Raw genomic sequence first — 22249 nt, forward strand, 5'->3', positions numbered from 1 at the left:
CTTTACGAAACAGATGTATTCGCTTGCTTTCTTCCTAAAGAAGGGTTATTTTATGCCAGTTTTCTCAAGGAACATGACCCATGACTTAGACCTTTACATTACAAGCCACAGATACACACAAGCGACACATCCACATTAATATGTTCTGGGTTCTAGCATTGTAAAAAAAAATAAAGTACGTCAAGCCATCATTACTCTGACAATTAAATATCAGGGAAAGATTTCATGCACTTCAATTAGTTCTCAAAGGTGGAAAATTTGAAACACAAGCTAGAAAACGTATAATTCTAAGCTGTGAACTCAAATTGTAGAATAATTCTAAGCTGAGAACTCAAATTGTAGAATAATTCTAAGCTATGAACTCAAATTGTGGAATAATTCTAAGCTGTGAACCCAAATTGTAGAATAATTCTAAGCCGTGAAGTCAAATTGTAGAATAATTCTAAGCTGTGAACTCAAACTGTAGAGGTCAATGAAGTTGGTGATAATAATTATACCTGAAGTTTGAAAAACTAACATGAATTGATTGGGTTAAAATCGGTTTCAATTTAAGAGCTTTCCAGGTAAAACAGAGCAAAGGCCATGGCTTTAATACTGAAGTGGCACAAATCTGTAGCTAATTAAAACAAACAAACAAACAAACAAAAACTGGGTAGTTCCAGGGACTTCCCAACGTGGCACAGTGGTTAACAAATCCGACTAGGAACCATGAGGTTTCGGGTTTGGTCCTTGCCCTTGCTCAGTGGGTTAACAATCTGGCGTTGTCGTGAGCTGTGGTGTAGGTTGCAGACACGGCTCGGATCCTGCGTTGCTGTGGCTCTGGCGTAGGCCGGGGGCTACAGCTCCAATTCAACCCCTAGCCTGAGAACCTCCATATGCCGTGGGAGCGGCCCAAAGAAATAGCAAAAAGACAAAACAAACAAACAAACAAAAAAACTGGGTAGTTCCCATCCTCGCTCAGTGGTTAACGAATCCGACTAGGAACCATGAGGTTGTGGGTTTGATCCCTGGCCTCACTCAGTGGGTTAAGGATCCGGTGTTGCCGTGAGCTGTGATGTAATTTGCAGACACAGCTTGGATCCTGCGTTGCTGTGGCTCTGGCGTAGGCTGGTGGCTACAGCCTGATTAGACCCTAGTCTGGGAACCTCCATATGCCGCAGGATTGGCCCTAGAAAAGGCCAAAAAAAAAAAAAAAAAAAAAAAGACTTTACTATGCCGTACAGCAGAAATTGACACAACACTGTAAATCAACTATACTTTACTAAAACAAAGCTTTACAAACATTGGGAAAGCATCCTCAGTTGCCAAGGCTTTTCTCTCTCATTCAATTTCGCAGTACATTTTTCTGTTCGCCGCTAGAAGCGTTTTCCTTCCTCAGCTTTGGAAGTTCTAAATTCAGGTCCAAAGCAAAGTTAGAAATCAAGGAAAGGGATCTGTAACAATTATGGAGTGTTGGCCAGCTTTCCTCTTTCAAAAAAGTTGATATATCACATGCACTGAAAGAAAATACTTGGTTACCGAAATCATGGGCCCCTGCCACATGGACTGAGATTTCTCTGCAGAAATAATTTTTAAAAATCTGTCAAGTGTTTACTGCTTGCTAACTTGGAAATCACAGGGCCTTAGTCTGCACTATGGCATAATCAAATCAACTCCGTGCAAAACTGCTTCGCCTCTGAAAACGGGGTGTAAGTTCAGAAGCAGAACATCAGTGCCGTCCATTTAATCATCTCCGTGCCATCCGCCACGCCCTTGAACTGGGAGGGAGAAGAAAGCAGAGACGGTGTTGTCTCCTCTTATCATTTGCTTACTAACAGGGCCGAATCAAACACAGATAAGCAAAAGAATGGCCAAGACAGGTATCCAACATTTGTGCCCACCGAGCGAGCATAAAGGCAGAATGATCACAGTTAGCACAGGAATTTGGATCTTCCACTCGCTGTGAGAGTTGTTCTGTACAAGGTAATATCTTTTCCTTTTTGCTCTGGATTCAAAAATGTGAATTTGAGGGCTAATTATGTTGAGAACCATGGAAAGAAAAAAGTTCCTGCCTGCACAGGGTCTGAGCGCTTGCAGTGGTGCCGATGACGTGATGAAGATTGCATGCGACCGTGCACACAGAGAACCAGGCAGGGCTTGCAGTGTGGGCTCACACCAGGTACCCAGCAGGACGGGAATGAATGACGTGGCTCTTCCCATCTCACTGCCGCATGTTTCCTGTTTAACGTTTTCAAATTCTTATGGGATTCTAACAAAAATGTTATATGAGCCAAAGAGAGAGAGACGGTTTGGTTCTGTTTCTCCTATGGCGTGACCCTCCACCCATCCACAGGTCTCCATCGTTCCAGGCCAGGCACTGAAATCGGAGGGAGGGAGCTGGGCCCCTCGGAAATTGGCAACAAAGAAACAGTCCCAGTTTTTGAGCTTCCACAAAGGTCATCTTACAACTATTTGGTACAGTACTCTTACAGAGGTGTTCTACTTGAATTGTTTACGTCTCCTGAAGGCAAATTTTAATGTTCTCTATCAACTATCTTGGATAGTTGTCTTGGATCAGGCTGAAAAATATTAATGATCTGAACACAGATGAGAGAACACGTGAGATCTGTACACAAGGGCTCTCTCTCTGTCTTTAATCGCCACTTAATGAGAATTTATGAGTTGAATGGCATAAGGACAAAAAATGCTTACAGGTCAGAAAAAAAAATGAGGTGTGAATATTAATACTCTAGATATAAAGAAAACGTGTAAATTGGTCCCCGGATGGCCAGCTAGAAATCCCGTGAGCAAAAGGTCATTTGGGTACAGGAAAAAAAAATGTCTGACTATCGAGCATGGCATATGTCCTGTGCTATCACAAGTTAATTACTGGTAGGCTCGTCAGGAGGAATGTGAACGTTTTGGGAAAGGTGTGATTACCCATATGATTATGCCCTTCAACTTCATGGAAATATAAACACGCACGGCAGCAAGAGAAGACACGCTAAATGTTGGGTTTCTTTCTTCTTTTTTTTTTTTTGGCCACACCCATGGTATGAGAAATTTCCCTGGGCCTGTGGTTGGACCCAAGTCACAAGAGTGACAATGCCAGATTCATAACTGCTCGGCCACCAGGACACTCCTTACGCTGATTAATTTTTGTTTGTTTGTTTGCCCTGACCACATGCAAAACCAAAAACACAACAGCTTTCAAAGAACATGTATTTTTTCTACAGTAGGTCGTGCCTACAGGATGTCATCGTCTCTCCAAAGAAGGGCTTGTAAAAGAAAACTGGTGAAGGGAACCGCCCTTAGGCGCACTGGGTTAAGGAGAAAATCCTTCATATTTTAATTGATTTTCTACACAATATTAATTCTTATAAACCTCTCCCCTATCTCATGCTCATAACTAAAATGTGTTTTCAGAACCTGACCTGGGCAATACACTAAGCTCAACTTACCTGTGGCAAATGGTAAAAACAGAATGAAATAGTAACAATAGAGGGTAACCATTCTTGGAGGCTTTTCTTTCTTTTTTGCCACACCCATGTCATATGGATGTTTCTGGGCCAAGGATCAAACCAGTGCCCCAGCAGTGACACAAGCCACTGCAATGACAACCCAGATCCTTAACCCACTGCACTGGAGCTCCCTTGAATGCTTTTTTTAAAGATACTAATAGTTGTCATTTTGTTTGGTGTAAAATGCAAGGTACTGTACAATAAAATAATTTGTGCAGCAATCATGGAGTGATGGACATATATACATGTAATTCAGTAAGTTATCTTAATATGTTAGAAATCATACAAATATGAGGCCTCAGATACGGAGAGAACACTGCGTTTGGTATTGGTTCAATTCAAGGAAATTGCACCATGTGCCAAATCTCAAATGCACAGCCTTTGCCAAAAGCTTGGGCCTGGGAGCTTCTCTCCATGCTCCAGGCAATACGCACATGTGCAACCTTGAACGTGGAATCCCCGAAATGAGTTCTCCACCATCCTCACCAGCATCCCTTCCATCCTCACCAACTCCCAGCATCGGTACCAGCATCCCGATCATGCTCACCAGCATCCCCCTCCATCCTCACCAGCATCCCCCTCCATCCTCACCAGCGTCCCTTCCATCCTCACCAACTCCCCAGCATCCGTACCAGCATCCCCATCATGCTCACCAGCATCCCCCTCCATCCTCACCAGCATCCCCGCCATCCTCACCAATGACTAGCTGACACACCAGCCATGGCAGTGTATTCCTAACAGGTGTGAGGACCCGGCACGCACTCCACTCTACCAGCTGCTTCCCTAGCTCGCCCCGCTTGTTCCTCCCCAGTCCCCCACTACCAGGGTTATCTCCACTTGACAAATGAGCCAGTGGAAGTTTGCGGAGATTGTAATTTATCCACAATCACAGCAAGGAAGCGTGTGGGCCAGTGTTTTTCTAAGGGCCGCCCCACATCTCAGGGTAAAATTAGAAGATGGCTAAGCCACTGGATGTCAACTTGCTTCCCTAAGAGGATCACCTGGAGGCTTCTAAAACTCCAGAAATATCAAGGAAGAGAGCAGAGGGGAAAATGCACACACACACACACACACCATACATGCACGCACACACTCATTTACATGTATATATATAAATCATACATATATAAATTAAAAGGACAGGTATAGTCCAACCATATTGACAACAACAGGCCATACTGAAATACAGCTTATTGACTGATCTTCAAGAATACAAATATGATTTCTCAGGCTCCAGGTAGAAAAGGCACGTGGATTATGATGGAGAAAATGAGGTTTCTTCAGGTTAATGTCTCTCTATAAAATTTTTTTGTCTGTCTATAAAATTTAATGTGCGATGCCAATAGAGCAATGGCTATAAAACAATAATAAAGTACATATGTTTTATATATATATATATGATAAACTAAGTTGTTATTGTGTGACAGAAATATTATCCAAGACATAAAGACTCAAAGAAATGACATCTATGAGCCTTTCTTGCAAAACTGTGCAATGGTGAAACTCAGCTGTTCCACAGGTTAACAGAAACCAAGAATACATTAGTTAGCACAGCACCCCTCCCCAAGATAAAATGTTTTCTTATACATTATTTGAGTATAAACGTTTGGGCGATCCAATTTGGACTTCAGCTATGACAGCAGGCAAAGTTTGTCATGAATAATCTCAAAGAAAATGGTATCTACGGACTCCTGTTTAAAAAGGAATGAAGACATAATCCAATTTAGAAAGCCAAAAATAAAGAAATTAGCATAAAAGAATTACTAATCATTTTATCACCCACATAAATATAAAACTAAAATTGAATAAAGTAGGAGTTATAGCTAAAAAGAGAATTTGATGTGATAAAACCGAAAGGAGAATATACTTAAAATTTTTAAAGTTATTACTTAAAAATATAAATATTATTTTAAAGTATACTTAAAAGTTACAAAAGAGAATCTGATGTGATAAAACTAAAAGGAGAAGAATATACTTAAACACTGGTAGGTGAAGGAGCAGTGTAAGAAACCCTAACTTCATTTCAGGACATTGGTCTTAGGCTATGAAGCACTCCAGCCAAAGACTGCAGAGCTGGGACCCAGATGGGAAAAGGCTTATGAGGAGAAGTTTGGAGGAAACCAGGTGTGAGTGCTCCCGGTGGAGTTACACAGGATGCATTTGATTCTTCCAGCCAAGAGCTGTAACAGCACGTGTGAAACGCTGTCAACCCCGAGTTCAGTGGAGACTTGAAGCTCAGAGTTTTTCTGGCAAGGTGGTCACTTCGGACCTTCTACCTGGCATGTCCCAAAACTCCAGACTCCCAAAAGGAAACGGGGGCCCCTCTTCAACCACATCATTTATACTCAGAGTGTAGGAATGGTAAGCCCCCCTTATCAGCTAGGGATTGGTGGAAACCTCCCCACATCAAGGGTCAACCTTCTAAGCAGGAATTTCTAAGGAGAGGTTTGCTGTGGTAACTCTTCTGCACAGGTCATCACGGCTATTTCCGGATGGTAGACTTTGGAGGAAAGGTGAAGTTTTACTCTCCTGTGTGGTTTATTGTGTTACTGTTCTAGAAGGCGTATATGATGTCTATAAAAGAGACATTATATCATTTTTTTAAAATCTGCCAGTTGAATCTTTCAAAAAAGGCATCTAAATACTAAGTATTCATGAAAGAAGAAAAAGCATTCTGAATTCAAATGTTTCTAATTTATGCGTGGAAATGCAATTATAATTTGCTTGGGAACTCAGTTATACATACTAATTTATTAGATGTGATTATATTTAATTTGGTTCTCAGGCACAGGGTAGACCTTGCCCATGAATATTATAAAACTAGGAGAAAATCAGAAGCATGTATTTTAAGCAAGTCCCTTTCCTATGCTAAATTAGAGTCATCTTTACTGATGTTTATCTCTGCTTCCTCTTCCTCGGCTTTTCTATTTATTTTGGAGGGAAATGGGACCCTCTCTGCGGATCTGGCTGGATCTTCCACTGGGGGCAGCGCGCCAGAATCATGATGGAAGATGATCATCGGGCACGTAAGTAACTCCCCCAAATCAAAAGTTTCCAGAGAATCAGGGATGGCAAGGACCCCCAATGAAACCATCACTAACTTCTCTCCCCTTCTTTCTGCATGTTGTTGTTACCAGGCTCGACGATCAGTTATTAGCTCACTGAAGCACGGATACGCTGACTCATGAGCCAAACTGCCATCTTGGCAGAGGCATCTCATGATGAACAGAAGAAAGCATGACAGTCGCGAGACAATCATGCCTACAGGGTGCATGCTTACTAATGAACAGGTGAAGTCATGAACGGTGTCGTTTGCATAAAAATCGAGGTAGACACAGGAAGTCAGGGAGGTACACGTGAGGTCAAAGAGGATCAGACAAAGGGAAAGCTCTTAAGCCACCAAGAGTGGTGATGACTTAGTGGGGAGGGGTGACGTGCAAGACAGGGGAATATTCTAGAAGGAAAGATAAACAAATAGGAGGGACAGAAGCAAATACGGGGAACTCCATTCAGAACATGCCAAACACATCAGTCAGGCAGGAACTGTGTGACTGGAAGGCCAAGATAATTCTGCACATCTCAATTTCTATGAATATAAAAGGAGGATAATAATAATATTTATTGTGTACTATTACCCTAAGCATTAAAGGATGTTAAACACTTAGCACAGGCTGTGCCACATCATGACGCTGAAATGAGTGCTAGCTCCAAAGATAAGTGTTAGAACTTTAAAACGTTGTTCTAGAAATTCTACCAATAAAACAATTGGGGAACACTAGAGGTTAATTACAGATTGCCTAAAATCCTCAAATAAATCATGTCTTTTAGGGAGGAATAAAGTGTAAAGTGGTTAAATGTAAATATTTCTCTTTGATTTATATTTTTTTAAGTGTCTAATATGTTTCCATCTCAGAGAACTTTTTGCAAACTTGGTCCAGCTCTGCAGAGTCATCACACCTGTCCACGGTACAATAGGATCAGACCTCAGAAAAGACACACACTTTCACCTTAGGAGTTATAAAATGGTCTGCACCCCCAATTACAATGTTGGGGGAGGGCATTCTCCACACCAACACCAAGCAATTCTTGGCCCCAGCTGGGGGTCCTACCACTCAACTCAAGGCTGATCTATCTCCCTGGAGACCATGTCAGATGCCACAGGTTCCCGGCTCAGTCCCACAAGACTGCCCCCCACCTCCGTTTCACAGGCCAGTTGCAAGTTCAGGTTGTCACCTGTGCTTCTGACCAAACGGCTACAGCGCTACAGATTGGAGGGTCCGACACCCCCTTCCCAGGTTCAATTAATTTGCTAGAGTGCTCACAAAGCTCAGAGAAACATTTTACTTCACATGTGGCTCGTTTATTACAAAAGGACCTAGTGGAGGAATGCACAGGGCAGGGCATGAGGAGAGGGCACAAGATCCTTTTCCCATGTCTCCACATGTTCACCAACCCGGAAGCTCTCCAAACCTAGTCCTTCTGGCGTTTTATGGAGGCTTCATTACATGGGTCTGACTGATTAAGTCACTGTCCCCTGAGGACGGACCTCAGTCTCCAGCTCCTCTTTCATTCCTGTAAGTCAGAAAGAGGATGAGACTGGAAGTTTCCACTCCCTAATTACAGAGCTGGCTCCATGGCAACCAGCCCCCACCTGCAAGGGCTTTCCAAAAGTCACCTCCTTAACGTGACCAAAGACACCTTGATCCTGCTCAAGCGTAGAAAATCCCCAGGGTGTTTGGAGCCCAGGGCCAAGAAAGGAGCCGAAGGCCAAATACAAATATTTTTTAAAATTATAAATCACAGTATCACAGAAATCTTCCTATAAATTTCCTAGTCCCTTGTTTATACACTGCCCTATGGGTATCATATCACTTTTAGGCAATACGGGTCCCACGATATGAATAAAAACTCATACGACTAGATGGTATTTTCTCATTATGAATGTGCAAAAGGGGAATTACAAGTACCACAAGGTAGGGAGATGGTTCTCAACAGGAGTGACTTAGCCCCACAGGGAATATTTGGCAAAGTCTGGAAGCTTTTTGTGTGTGTGTGGCCACACCTGTGGCATATGGAAGTTCCTGCGCCAGGGACTGAGTTCGAGTTGCAGTTGCAATCTACATCTCACCCGCAGCAATCCTGGATATTTTAACTCACTGCATCGGGCTGGGGAATCAAACCTGCACCTCTGCAGCAACCCAAACCACTGCAGCTGGATTCTTAACCCACTGCAACACAGCCAGAACTCCAATTGGAGACATTTCTTTTGTTACAACCAGAAGGGGAGTGTTCCAGGCATTTACTGGGTAAAGAGTAGGTTTGCTGCTAAAGCTCCTACAGTACCCAGGACAGGCTTACCACAAAGAATTGTTTCACTAGAAAATGACAATAGTGTCAGAAAATTCAGGATTGGAGCCGTGTCTTAATTAATTAGCCCGAGTGACACAAATGGAAAGGGAGACAAGACTCTGTCACTGTCTGGAGAAATCCAGAACTCACCGCAGGAAACAGACACTGAAACAGGTAAACCACGACAACATCAAAAACAGTGTAACAGACAGGTGTACAAGTCCAATGAGAACCAGTGGTAGCACATATTCAAAAAGCATCTCAACAGGATCCAGCAGGGTGTCATATGACAGGGACAAGGAGAATGGAGTCACAGCCTCTGCTCCCACTTTGCTTGCCTTTCAGGAGAGAGATAAAATGTCAATAACCATGACAATATAGTTAATAAATACAGGAGACACTACCCCAACAAAGGAGGTCAAAGCGGACTGAGCACCAAAGCAGGCACTCATAAGGTGGGACAGCTGTCTTAAATTAAGAGAGGGCGGGAATGAAGAGGACCGTTCGAATGCTGGTGTTTTTTTCAGCCATAAAGAATAGACTGTACAAAACCAGGGTAATCAGAGCACAGTCTGGAGTGCTTCAACTAATTTGGTTTTTTTATCTGGCAAAAGCCCTCCACATATGGCCCTCCACAAATGGCTGCTGAGGAATGCACGACCTGACCATAAAACCAGACAGAATATATGCGATGGCAGACAGTGGCCAACAAACAGGGCTGTATGCCCTAAGATAAGGTACAAATGAGGTGAGCCTGGAGCCAGCCAAAAGTGAATGGCTGCTCCCGGAGCAAGGTTCAAGGAGGGGTAACTCTGCACCTATTCTGAGTTGAGGAGAAAGAGATCAGAGATGGAAAAGGTGAGTCTTATGCGCAGAAAGACAGGAAGGAGGGAGCTAGGCAAAGAGAGTTGTGAGGGACCTCTGTAGATTGTAGCTGAATATTACTTCTTTTATTTTTATTTTTTCCATTATAGTTGGTTTACAGTGTTCTGTCCATTGATACTGTATGGCAAAGTGACCTAGTCACACACACACACATATATATATACATACACACATTCTTTTTCTCACATTATCCTCCATCATGTTCCATCTGAAGTGACTAGATACAGTTCTCAGTGCTACACAGCAGGATCTCATTCCTTATCCACTCCAAAGGCAATCACTCCCATCTATGAACCCCAGACTCCCAGTCCATCCCACACTCTCCCCCTCCCCATTTGAAAACACAAGTCTGTTCTCCAAGTCCATGAGTTTCTTTTCTGCAGAAAGGTTTATTTGTGCGGTACATTAGACTCCAGATATAAATGATATCATATGATATTTGTCTTTTTCTTTCTGAATTCCTTCACTTAGTATGAGAGTCTCTAGTTCCATCCATGGTGCTGCAAATGGCATTATTTTGTTCTTTTTGATGGCTGACTAGTATTCCACTGTGTATATATACCACATGTTCTTAATCCATTCATCTGTTGATGGACATTTAGGATGTTTCCATGTCTTGGCTATTGTGAACAGTGCTGCAATGAACATAGAGGTGCATGTGTCTTTTTTAAGGAAAGTTTTGTCCGGATATATGCCCAAGAGTGGGATTGCTGGATCATATGGTAGTTATGTATTTGGTTTTCTGAGGTGCCTCCATACTGTTTTCCATAGCAGTTGTATCAATTTACATTCCCACCAACAGAGGAGGAGGGTTCCCTTTTCTGCACACCCTCTCCAGCATTTGCTATTTGCGGACTGGTTAATGATGGAATACTGCTTCTTGAATGTGCATGGGGTGAGAGAACACAAGACACAGGGTAAGGGGGTGGGGGGGCGGTTGGGAAAGAAGAATCGGAAAGCACTAGAGCAAACAGTTCCCAGAGTTCTAACGAGGACAGTAACTCACAGGGCGTCAGACAGAGTACTCAGAAAGAGATTACCTTAGTCATGGGGCCAAATTAGCCCTCGACTAACAGCTTCTCTGAATCTGCCCCAAGAAGGTTTAGAAGCAAGTATCTAAAAAAGCAAAGGAATCTCCAATAACTACATGCCAGAACAGTCTAATGCTTTTTTTAAAAAAAAATATAGCAAAATTCAGAACACAAAAATGGGACATCTAATCAAAAATCATCAGGCATACAAAGAAACAGGAAACTGACACAGAATCCAAGGGGAAATGGAGAACCTAAAGAAACAGGGCCAGAAATGACACCCGTGATGCGAATAGCAGAAAAGGACATTTAAAAAGATATTATAGGCGTTCCCATGTGGCTCAGTGGGTGAAGCATCCAGCGCTGTCACTACAGTGGCTTGGGTCACTGCTGTAGCACAGGTTCAATTCCTAGCCCAGGAACTTCCGTATGCCACAGGCACAGCCAAAAACAAACCAAAAAAAGATATTATAAACACACTCTAAGTGTCCAAGAATACAGATGATAACAAGGATGCAGGAGAGAAATGGAAGCTACAGGAGAGGCTGGTATGGAACTTCTAGAAGTAAAAATGAAGAAGTAAAAAAAAATGCCAGAAGGGATTTTTAAAATGTTAGACACTGTAGGATAAAATATCAGTTGATGGTTCCTTGAAGAAATAGCGCTAACAACTATTGAAATGAAGCAGAGAGTTGGGGGAAAAAAAAGATCAGAGACTCACTAACCCAGGAGACCATATAAAGTCTGTTAAGTATAATTAGGCTCCCAGAAGACAGAAGACACAAGATGGGACAGAAAAAATAGTAACAGTGGCTGACACATTACAATTTCGATGCAAATTATAAACCCACAATTAGAAGAATCTGAATGACCCCAAGCAGAAGAAACATAAAGGACAGCCCATCAAGACACATCATAACCATACTGTTTAAAATCAGACACAGAGAAACTTAAAAGCAGACAGAGCAATAGAAAGATACTTTGTGAACAGTTAAAAAAAAAAGAATGTTGGAGATTTTTCAGAAAATATGAAAGATAAAAGAAAATGAAAAAATATTCTTGAACCACTAATTAAAAAAAAAATGTTAACCTGGGATTCTATACTCAGTGAAATACCTTTCATTTGGGGATAGAGACAAACCAATAGTTATAATTCTGCATTTTGGATGATAATAGAGAAAGAGGTTTTTTTTTTTTTCTTTCACTTTTATCTTTTTGCCTTTTTAGGGCTGCACCCGAGGCATATGGAGGTTCCCAGGTTAAGGGTTGAATCAGAGCTGTAGCCATTGGCCTATGCCATAGCAACACGGGATCCGAGCCACGTCTGTGACCTACACCACAGCTCACCCACTGAGTGAGGCCAGGGATCAAACCCGAGTCCTCATGGATACTACTTGGGTTCATTAACCACTGAGCCATGAGGGAACTCCTTTTGGGGGGGGGGCTTTTAAAAACCATTTTAATCTGTTTATTTTCAATCATTATCAGCTACTGCATATTCTGTCCCTGTAGAATACCACAGAGGAAATCACAAGACCTCATCCAATCAATATGGCAACTTGAAGTGAGCACTTATAGGGAACCCCAATTACAAGGACACACTTGCTAGCCCTTGGCTCAGAGCACAAGCACCACTGGGGGAAATGCAGGCTCTGTGCCCACAGCCCACACCTGCTGAATTAGAATCTGCATGTGAGCAAGCCTCCAGAGATGGGTGAGCAGGACCAAGAATGCAGAGTGCTGCTCTGGACACCCTGGAAGCTGGGGCTGGCATCCGGAGATGTCCAGTCTCTCCATCTCTGCACTGAAACATGACTTCACCCTAGTGTCTGACCCCAGAAGTCTGGGCTTCCCCCAGCCCCCATTTCCCCTTCACACTCCCAGTGTTGTTGCTTTCCCCTTGGGCTATCGATGCATTCAAGTCTTCCCAGGGTAAAAACACTCAAGACCCACTTCCTCAAAATGAAAGCCCCTGACCACAGCCTCTTGTTTATGCTTTTTCACACCCAGGCAGGCTTAGGAAGGAACTTAACCTTATGAAAAGAGTTGTGTGCCTTTGCTGCACATTTCCACCCTTACATTTTTGGTTTTTTTTAAACACAATGAATTTGATTACACTTATATTTGTACAACAATCACAACCCAATTTTAGAGCATTTCCATCCCAAATCCCCAGCCCACCTCCCAACCCCCACCTGTCTCCTTTGGAAACCATAAGTTTTTTAAAGTCTGTGAGTCAGTATCTGTTCTGCAAAGAAGTTCATTCTGTCCTTTTTTTAGATTCCACATGTCAGTGAAAGTTTATGACGTTGGTTTCTTACTAACTTCACTTAACATGATAATTTCTAGGTCCATCCGTGTTGCTGCAAATGCTGTTATGTCTTTCCTTATAAAGGTGAGTAATACTCCATTGTGTATATGTACCACATCTTCTTTATCCACTGCTCTGATGATGGACATTTTTTTTTTTTTTGGTCTTTTTGTCTTTTGAGGGCCGCACTTACAGCATACAGAGGTTCCCAGGCTAGGGGTCTAATTGGAGCTGTAGCTGCCAGCCTATGCCACAGCCAGAGCCACACCAGATCCGAGCCGCATCTGTGACCTACACCACAGCTCATGGCAACGCTGGATCCCTAACCCACTGAGCGAGGCCAGGGATCGAAACCACAACCTCATGGTTCCTAGTTGGATTTGTTTCCACTGCGCCATGACGGGAAATCCTCATGGACATTTAGGTTGTTTCCATGTCTTGATTATTGCAAACAGCTCTGCAATGAACATCGGAGTACATGTGTCCTTTGGAGTCATTGGTTTTCTCTGGATAGATGCCCAGGAGTGGGATTGCTGGATCAAATGGCAATTTTATGTTTAGTTTGTTGAGGCACCTCCATACTGTTTTCCACAGTGGTTGCACCAATTGACATTCCCACCAACAGTGTAGAAGGGTTTCCTTTTCTCCACACCTTCTCCAGCACTTATTGTTTGTAGACTTTTTGGTGATGGCCATTCTGGCCAGCGTAAGGGGGTACCTCACAGTGGTTTTGATTTGCATTTCAGTGGGATCATTGAAGTACATATCCTACTGACCTATCAGAGAAGTCCAAAGTGGAGACCTTGCCCTCCTCCACAATACAAATAGCTAGTATTTATCCAGTGTCTATTGTGTTCAGGCACAGGTTAACTGCTTTATGTACATTTTTATTTTTTACTTAAATGAGATGCTTTTGCAATTTCCAAGATGTTGCCTTCCGTCTTTAAGCGGCCACCTGTATAGTCCCTCTTTACAGAGAGGATAGGTCTTCAAATCATTCAGAAAAGCCTCCAGGCTCAGGCTCTTAGAATTCTTTGAAACTCCTCAAGTCTCCTCAACACAGTTTCCTATAATTCTACAATCCCCAGAGCCACATAAAAATCCAATGAAAAGTGAAAACAAAATGACGATAAAAACCGAGCTACATTCCACAGAGAACATGCCCACATCCTCAATACTTTACTGAACAACCGTAAAATATACTTTTATCAATCATTCGATATTCTCGATGGTCTCATTTTCCAGGGAGGTAATTTGATCTAACAAGGATAATTTCCTTCATAAGAAGACAGTAAAAGACATATCCCAACAATTAGAAAATTCTTCAGCACTCTCGAGACATTTCAATTTCATTACTCCCACTGCCCCTAAGTTGAAAAGAAACTTGGACCAACCTGGGCCCCTTTTCCAAGGACCCAAATCCAGACTATGTCATTATCCCTTTTCTTTATTATGGAAATATGAAAGGTAAATATCTACCACTTCTTAAAATAAAGGTTTATTTGCTATGGTAAGAAAAGCTATACTTTTGGCAAATGTGCTGTGTGTGGGTCCCCCCCACTCCAGCCACCACGACTCTCAGCCAATGAGCCTATGTCCCCATGAAAAGTGAAGCGTGCAGAAGGACACGTCCGTGAATGCCTACCACATCCACCAATGCACCTGCAGCTGGGCCACGGGCTCTCAGGTACCACCTGGCCCATGATGTGGAGGGATGGTCCCGGCTCCCACTACAAGTCTTCTTCTCATTGTGCAGTGGATGCTACTGCTGCTTCAGGTCACATGCTTCTGTAACCCCCCACCCCACCCCAGCCACCTCCAGCATCAAATACCCTCTCTCCTTGGGAAAAGTCCCCTCTTATACTATGTGATGATGTCTCCCCCTTGAGACTAATTAAATGGAATGGGGGGGGGGGTCACCCTGCTTACCTCTGCACCTACAACTTCACATTGCTCCTTTCTCTCACAACAACCAACATTCTCTGAAATATTCCTCACACCGCCCCCACCCCATCTCTCCCGACCATTCCCCTGGAAGACATGTCAGCTGGGATTTCTCTTCAGCCACCCTCTACCTCTGCTCTTGTGAAGGTAACCGTGACCTCTGCTTACAGCATCTGAAGGTCAACTTCAGAACTCCACATCCTTCCATGTGCTCATCAGCGCCCCCTTCTTGAAAAGCTTTTACCACTTGTCTGTTAGAACTACACCCGTCTTGCTGGCCTCTCTCCATCCATGCGATGCCTCTTCCCCACCTCCCCATCCTTCTCGGGCATAACCCAGGAAGCACCTGTCCTTCTACCACTTCATCCAGCTTCATGGCTTCCAACTTGGTCTATCAATAGTGGTGTGTGTACTTCCAGCCTCATCTTCCCCCTCAAGACCAGACTCATTGCAAGTGGAAGTCTAGTTTACATCCCAGACACAGCAGGCTCAACAGCAAACCTCTGACCAACTTCTCTCCCTTCCCCACCACACCTGTGCCTATCACCCACTCCACATCTCAGTCTCAGCTCATAGCCATCCAACTCTCTTCCCCTAGCTGTTCATGACAAAGACCCCAGCATTGTCATCAATGCTTCCGCTCCCCCCATGCCTCCATCCAACCTGTCATCAGATTGTTAGCTCTGCCTAAGAATCTGTGCTGAGGGCTTCCAGCCACACCTGCCCCCACCCCCCTGGACTGACCCATGGTCACCTCTTGTTTGCACAGGTGCTTAGAGTGTACAAGTAAGAAGAACCGATGCTTCCTACCCACCAGGCATACCCCTCAAGGGCCATTCCACAGTCCCAAGTACAGCTTCCCTAAGGGGAGTGTGTATGAGCCGTACTATGACTTTCCTAGGAAAATATTCCAAAACAGGAACTCTTTCTAATAAACACTGAGTCCACCTTTTATATTGAACCCTAATTTAATGGACTCAGGTTGGTTCACTAATTGACTATTCAAAAGAATAGATGGTGATTGCATCATGATGCCTATGGTGTAGCACCTGAAGCCAGCTTTATTTTATCAAGGTGCTGGTATATCCCCAATCCTCAAGGAAGCAAAGACATGACGGTGTTCCAAAAAGGAGCCCCAAAGTCCACCGCCACTTGTCTGTTCCCAAGGACACTCTAATCAGGTCAGCTATTGTTCTGCTACACTAAAGCAAGATTGCTCAGTTCTATGTGCTGATCCCCACGTCACCACCCTGCACACATCTGGGACACTTTACCTCACTTTCCTGTTTAGCTCTCATCAGCTTCTTTCAGTACCTTTAACTCTTAGATGGTCCCAGACAGGTGATGGCTCTGCCTGAATCGCTGCAGCACTAGGAATTCATACCCTAAAATTTAAAGGCGTAGAACTGGGCTGTGTGGCCGAGAAGGAGAACATGCTTTGATGGCAAGAAAAGGACTGTGATACCTCTGAACCCCTTAGTTTCTGAGGTCACTTTCCATAGTGTCAGAACATCCCATGGCCACAGAGATCCTAAAGTCATAGGAGCCTGTTCTTCCCTCAATTCCTTGAAGTACTCTTAATTAACTGTGATTCTGCACAATCAAACCCTCATTCTCATTTGAGAGCAAGCTGTGCAACCACAAACGGTTGGGCCAATGGCTTTACAAAAGAGACAGGTGCATTCTTTATTTTCTGCTGAGGGAAGGAAAACATAATTTTGCATCCTGTATGCTGTGATGAGCGGGGTTGGACAGATGGTCTTGGGATGGAATACAGTGGGGAAGAAACGTAACTACACGTCACCCCCCAGAATTTAGAGCTTATTCCTCTACTTACGGCACCATGTCATTTTGTGCCAATAAAACCGTTCTCTCCTTGGATTAGTTCCATTGCCCGTGAAATTCACCTAGTAAAATTCACACCTAACTTATAAGAATTAGTGTGAAAACCAAACAGAATAAGACTGGGAAATGTGAGAATCAAAAGGCACAAAGAAATGAATCAAGAATGCTCTCTGCAGCAGAGGGAGGACCTCTTTCTTGTTCCTATGTTCACCCGGACTAGGACTGGGTCTATCTGAGTCCGGGGAGGGACAAGTTCAAGAGCAACAGTGGACGCTCCCCTCAGGGATGGACCCCCGAAGCAGATGGGGTATCAGCTTTCCATGACCCTTAATGCACCCTTCATATGGCCAATGGGGGCGTCAGCTGACAATTTGTTACAGTGGGGATGTTATGAAGTGAAAACATCAGGGAGTTCCCTGCTGGTCTCGTGGTTGGGATTGGGTGCTTTCATTGCTGCAGCCCAGGTTCAATCCCTGGTCTGGGAACTGAGATCCCACATTGCACTGCTGCATGCTGTGGCAGAGGAAGGAAGGAAAGAAGGAAGGAAGGAAGGAAGGAAGGAAGGAGAGGGAGGGAGGAAGCAGGAGGGAGAGAGAAAGGGAAAAAGAAAGAAAAAAGAAAGGGAGAGAGAAATAGAGAAAGAAAGAAGGCAGGAAGAACAAAGTCAGAATTAAAGATGGGAGGTGTATCATCATCATTCATACACAAAGCCACAACCAAGACAACAGCAGGTGTAACACACATGATTTTTATATCCCTGAGAAGGGAAAAGGATACTTTCTTTTGTGATTTAAGTTTCCATCAATTGTTGAGAAAGGAACATTTAAATGTGGCAAAACATGAATTCTAGGACTACGAAGAAAAACTATCGTAGATAAATCATAGTTCTTAAGATTTTATCGAAGTGGTAAAGCCCAATCGACGTACGCATCCATCACTGAACATAGCACGTTGTGTGAAAGAAAATTTGAGAAATCGTCGCTGATGATCCAGAGGAGGAGCCCTGAAAGATTCCTGATCTAATACGCAACTTCTTCATTTAAAAAACAACCTTATTAACTCTGCCATCAAGCCTAAAAGAGTAGCCATAATAGCCCATCACATAGCCTAATGTGGTAGCCAGGAGAAGGGACAGGTGTGTATTAGATCTGTCTCAATGAATGACTAGCCTTAAAAATACTGAGACAGAGATCAGTCCCTTCAGGATTCAGTCTGTTTCAGCATGATAGTCAGACATTTATTGGAAAATAAAACAGAAAAAAAAAAATCCCACGGAGATGTAAGAATAATCAAAGCTCCTAAAACTGAACATCAAAGTTGAGTTATTGGGCCATTGGGCTGAGATCTTTCCACAAAATTTCCACTTTAACTGGTCTGTTTTCCCCACCTTTCAAGTTTCAATTAACCTTTCCTGCCAGAACAGAGAACAATTTGTACACATGAGTCCCATTTTAATAAACCAGATGTGGTTCAGAAGCCCTCACTGTTATTTCAGGGAGAACGGCAATTACAGAAGCCCGCTATCACATTTGGAATTCCAGGGAGGAAGGTTTCAAATGACCTTCAATTACATATCTGCCTTCTCGGGGATCAGACATACAACTATCAACTCAGAATCAGTGATGTTACGGGATAATGTGTTTACCAAGCGAGGGCACATCATGATCCTCGGGATTCTAAATATAGCACATTTGAGTTCATCTGGGTTTATGGTTTGTGTACAGAACAGAATACAAAATCAAACAGGGCTGCGCTTGGAAGGACACAGTAGACCCAGAGATGGCCTCACTGCCCCTGTCTTCGCACTAATTCGTCCGTTTTCATTTCTGATGAACCTGCTTTGTTGTGCATCACAAGGAGTCTGAAGCCCTTCTTTTTATCTGCTTGTTGGGACAGACTCAGTCTAGAGTGAGCCGCACTGAGCATGACCCAGCCTGCTGTCTGGAGATCAGGACTCTTCTGCTGGCCTTGAAAAAGTAAAAAGCCACGCTATGACCTGCTGATGAAGGGGTCCCATGGGGAAAGAACCACCAGCCACGTCCAGGAGCTAAGAGTAGATGCTGGGCAAGAGCCATCCACCCTCAAGAAAACAGGTCTGCTGTCCTACAACCACAGGAAATGAATTCTGCAAACAACTGCAATGAGCTAAGGAGATGATTCTCCCACACTCAAGCACCCAGATGAGAATGCAGCCCAGCCAACAGCTTGAATCACAGGCGTGACAGACTCTGGGCAGAGAACGCAGTGGCACTGTGCCCAAACGCCCAACCCACAGAAACCGTGGAATAAGAAATGTGTGTTGCACACATAAGTTTGGGGATAATTTGTCATGCAGCAAGAGGTAAGAGACATAAAGGTACGTTCATTTGAATGCCAGGTAATCATGTTTCTTGGAAAAGCTTGGACTGGATCCCTGAAAAAAAAACCTGAAGTTATTTTGGAAAACCTCAAGGATTTCCCTGGAGGGAAAGCAAAAACCATAATTTATGGGCCTCTGTATCATCTCCAACACCCAGAAAGGAGCTGGGTACAAAGGGACCCATGAGGGTTCTTCGTCTATTTGATGTGACACTTCATCATTAGCTTAACGGCATTCGTTGCCGGCAACTGGCCACGGAACTTTGAAGGTCTGCCAGTCCTACATGTTACTTAAAGCACTTTGATGTTCACAATTAAAAAAAGGCTTCCAAAGACTTTGCTGAGCTGACCGTCATCCTCAGGCCTGAGGTGCTTCTGGCCAGAACCGTCATTATGTCAGGGTTTGCACGTCACCTGTATTCCATCCAGTCACAGAATGCCGAGTAAACCTTTTCAGAGCCAAATGAACCTGAGGTCAGGAAGATCATACTGGTCCCATCAGCAGGTGACACGCACGTCCATTCCACCTTTCTAAAACAACACTAGACGTTTTTGGAAAATAGCCCTACTACACCATGAGCTGTCATAAGTGTCCAAGGGGAGTCCAGCCATGGCAGCACGTGGACACAGGGAGAGGGGGCAGGGACCAAGGTTTAGACCTGGTCCTTCCACCTGGAGTGGGCGGGTGGTGTGCCTTGATCTCTTCTGGACCCCCAGTCCTCCACATGTCCACACGTCCACACACAGCTCTGTGGACTTGCGATGGACCTCACTTAGCTCCGTGATTACTGGGAAGGTCAGGTGGCTTCATGGCTATGGACATATTTTATGCACTAAAACTGAGGGCACTGTTATGATCCCAGCTCCACAGGTGTGGTCTCAGAATGGAATCCGTGTGCCTTCCAAGGTGAAACCCGGCTGTAGGACCACCCCGGCACCCCCTGCACAGGTGGGGGGAGGGGGCACGAGGAGACCACCGTGCCTGCAGAAGCCTCAAGTGTCCCAGCAGCCCCTGTTCCACTCAAGGAAGCTCTGGGATGTCATTTCTACACGAGGCACATGGGCATGTGTTCTGGTCCCCTCCCCTACCACCTCTAGAGAGCTTCTTCGGTTGCCATAGTGAACTCTTATTCTTATGGCCCTCGTGACATCCCGAACCCCTTATGTATATAGGCCACCAGGCGGTCAGCCGGGCTGCTTCACAGCAAGTCCCAGGGTCCCTGGTTTGCCCTGGAGGAGAACCAGCAAAGCCCTCCCCTTCTTTAGCACAATTGATGATTTGGGCAGTGGTCATCCAGGCTAACAACACTCCATCATCGAAGTGAGCACACAGGGAAAGTAAAACACCTTCCATACAGAAAACAAAGGGCAAGCCCTGGCCCAGCATACGGGCAGCCTGAAGGGTGAGGAGTAACAGGAAAAATGTCTGGGACAGCCCGGCACCAGTGAAGTGGGGGGGCTTCTCTCAAAGGCATAAGTTCAACATCATGCAGAAAATCACCCAGAGCAGAGCCACAGTGCAAGATGGCAGGATAGCAACAGCTTGCACTATTTTTTTAAAAGATAATTAAACAAAAAGGTTTTCTGTTTCATGAACCAATAATGGAAGTGGTGGGTGGCCAGGCTTTCAGAAGTCTCAAGGAATTTTTTTAGTGTGCATTCACACACACACACACACACACACACGCAAACACACACCTGCAGTAATAAACTGAACCCCCCAAGCTTAAGAAGAACACAATGCCCTCTTAGGAAAGGACCTCTGGAGCAGAGTCAGGCTGGAGCTGGGTCCTGTGTTCAGGTCCGTCTTACCTCACAGAAGCTCTGGCACTGCTGATTCCGCAGGTCCCAGGACGCCTTGCAGGGCTCCAGGCACTGGGAGAGACCAACAGGGACAGTCCGTCAGTAAACACAGGTAAGAAAGAAGGCAGAAGGCAAGAACTCACCTGTGCACACCTGCGCTTTTCAGAGCCTGCATCTCCGCGTGACCATAGGAAAGCCACGTCATGAGCAGGTCATCTTAACTGCGTGTCACAGAAATCTGTGCCAGAGAAACATTACACCACAGGGACAGCAAAATGCACCTTTCTGAACAATGGAAAGAGAAAAGCGGTACCGTCTGGAGGTGACATATAGGAAAAGCAATGATGTTCAACAGCAATTACAGGAATTTGGATATTTGTTGTTATTGAATAAACAGTCTTTTCTGAAGGTGGCGGGTACAGAGGAATTTTTTTCCCTTACACTGTAAAAATGACTTGATTTAAATGGGCCACACAGGGCTGTTTTTTTTTATCCTCTTCTGTAAAGAACTAAAGTTGTCCTGCATTAAATATATGTGTGTGTGCATGCACACTGTCATTATTATGTCATAATCATTATTAACTCTTCAACTCAGTGACGCCAGCAGTACTGACATTTACCAATTTAATCACTCTATTATAATACACAATAATCCTGAACACAAGATTCTGACGTGAGAGTGTCAGAGTAATTTTGAAAAATAGACATATCTAATTTATTTATGTATGTAGAAATAATACAAATACATAAAGTGTATAAATTATATACGCATACACACAAACACATCCATACATATAATTTATTACCATAAAGCCAGGATCCACTTCATACAAAAACTGCTCAATGCAATGTGGTTAAAAATGTCTCAAAATAAGGATGTAATTCTAGATTTCTCTCATGGCTTACAGTGAACATGTAAATGATGAAAATGAGCTATGGCATGTATACAGTTGCATTTTCACAACTATCCACATCAGTACATTAAAAAGTCAGTCCAGGAGTTCCCGTCGTGGCGCAGTGCTTAACGAATCCGACTAGGAACCATGAGGTTGCGGATTCGATCCCTGGCCTCGCTCAGTGGCTTAAGGATCTGGTGTTGCCATGAGCTGTGGTGTAGGTTGCAGACAGGGCTTGGATCCCCCGTTGCTATGGCTGTGGTGCAGGCTGGCAGTCGTAGCTCCAATCTGACCCCTAGTCTGGGAACCTCCATATGCCGTAGGTGC

The 22249-nt window shown here is 44.0% G+C and overlaps 1 protein-coding gene across 2 annotated transcripts in view; it reads right to left on the reverse strand.

Moving 5' to 3' along the window:
• LOC146394458 (anosmin-1) overlaps positions 1 to 22249 on the reverse strand; it is a 201539-nt gene that overhangs the window by 68912 nt on the left and 110378 nt on the right. For both annotated transcript variants that reach the window (XM_085007096.1, XM_085007097.1), the window contains exon 3: positions 21036 to 21098. In XM_085007096.1, the coding sequence (XP_084863222.1) occupies positions 21036 to 21098 (63 nt within the window). The remainder of the gene's footprint in view (positions 1 to 21035; positions 21099 to 22249) is intronic.

This window comes from Sus scrofa, chromosome X, assembly GCF_054392235.1.
Source record: "Sus scrofa isolate SSC_HxYL_T2T_F1_AM1 chromosome X, Sscrofa_HxYL_maternal_Yorkshire_Landrace_v2.0, whole genome shotgun sequence".
NCBI lineage: Eukaryota > Metazoa > Chordata > Mammalia > Artiodactyla > Suidae > Sus > Sus scrofa.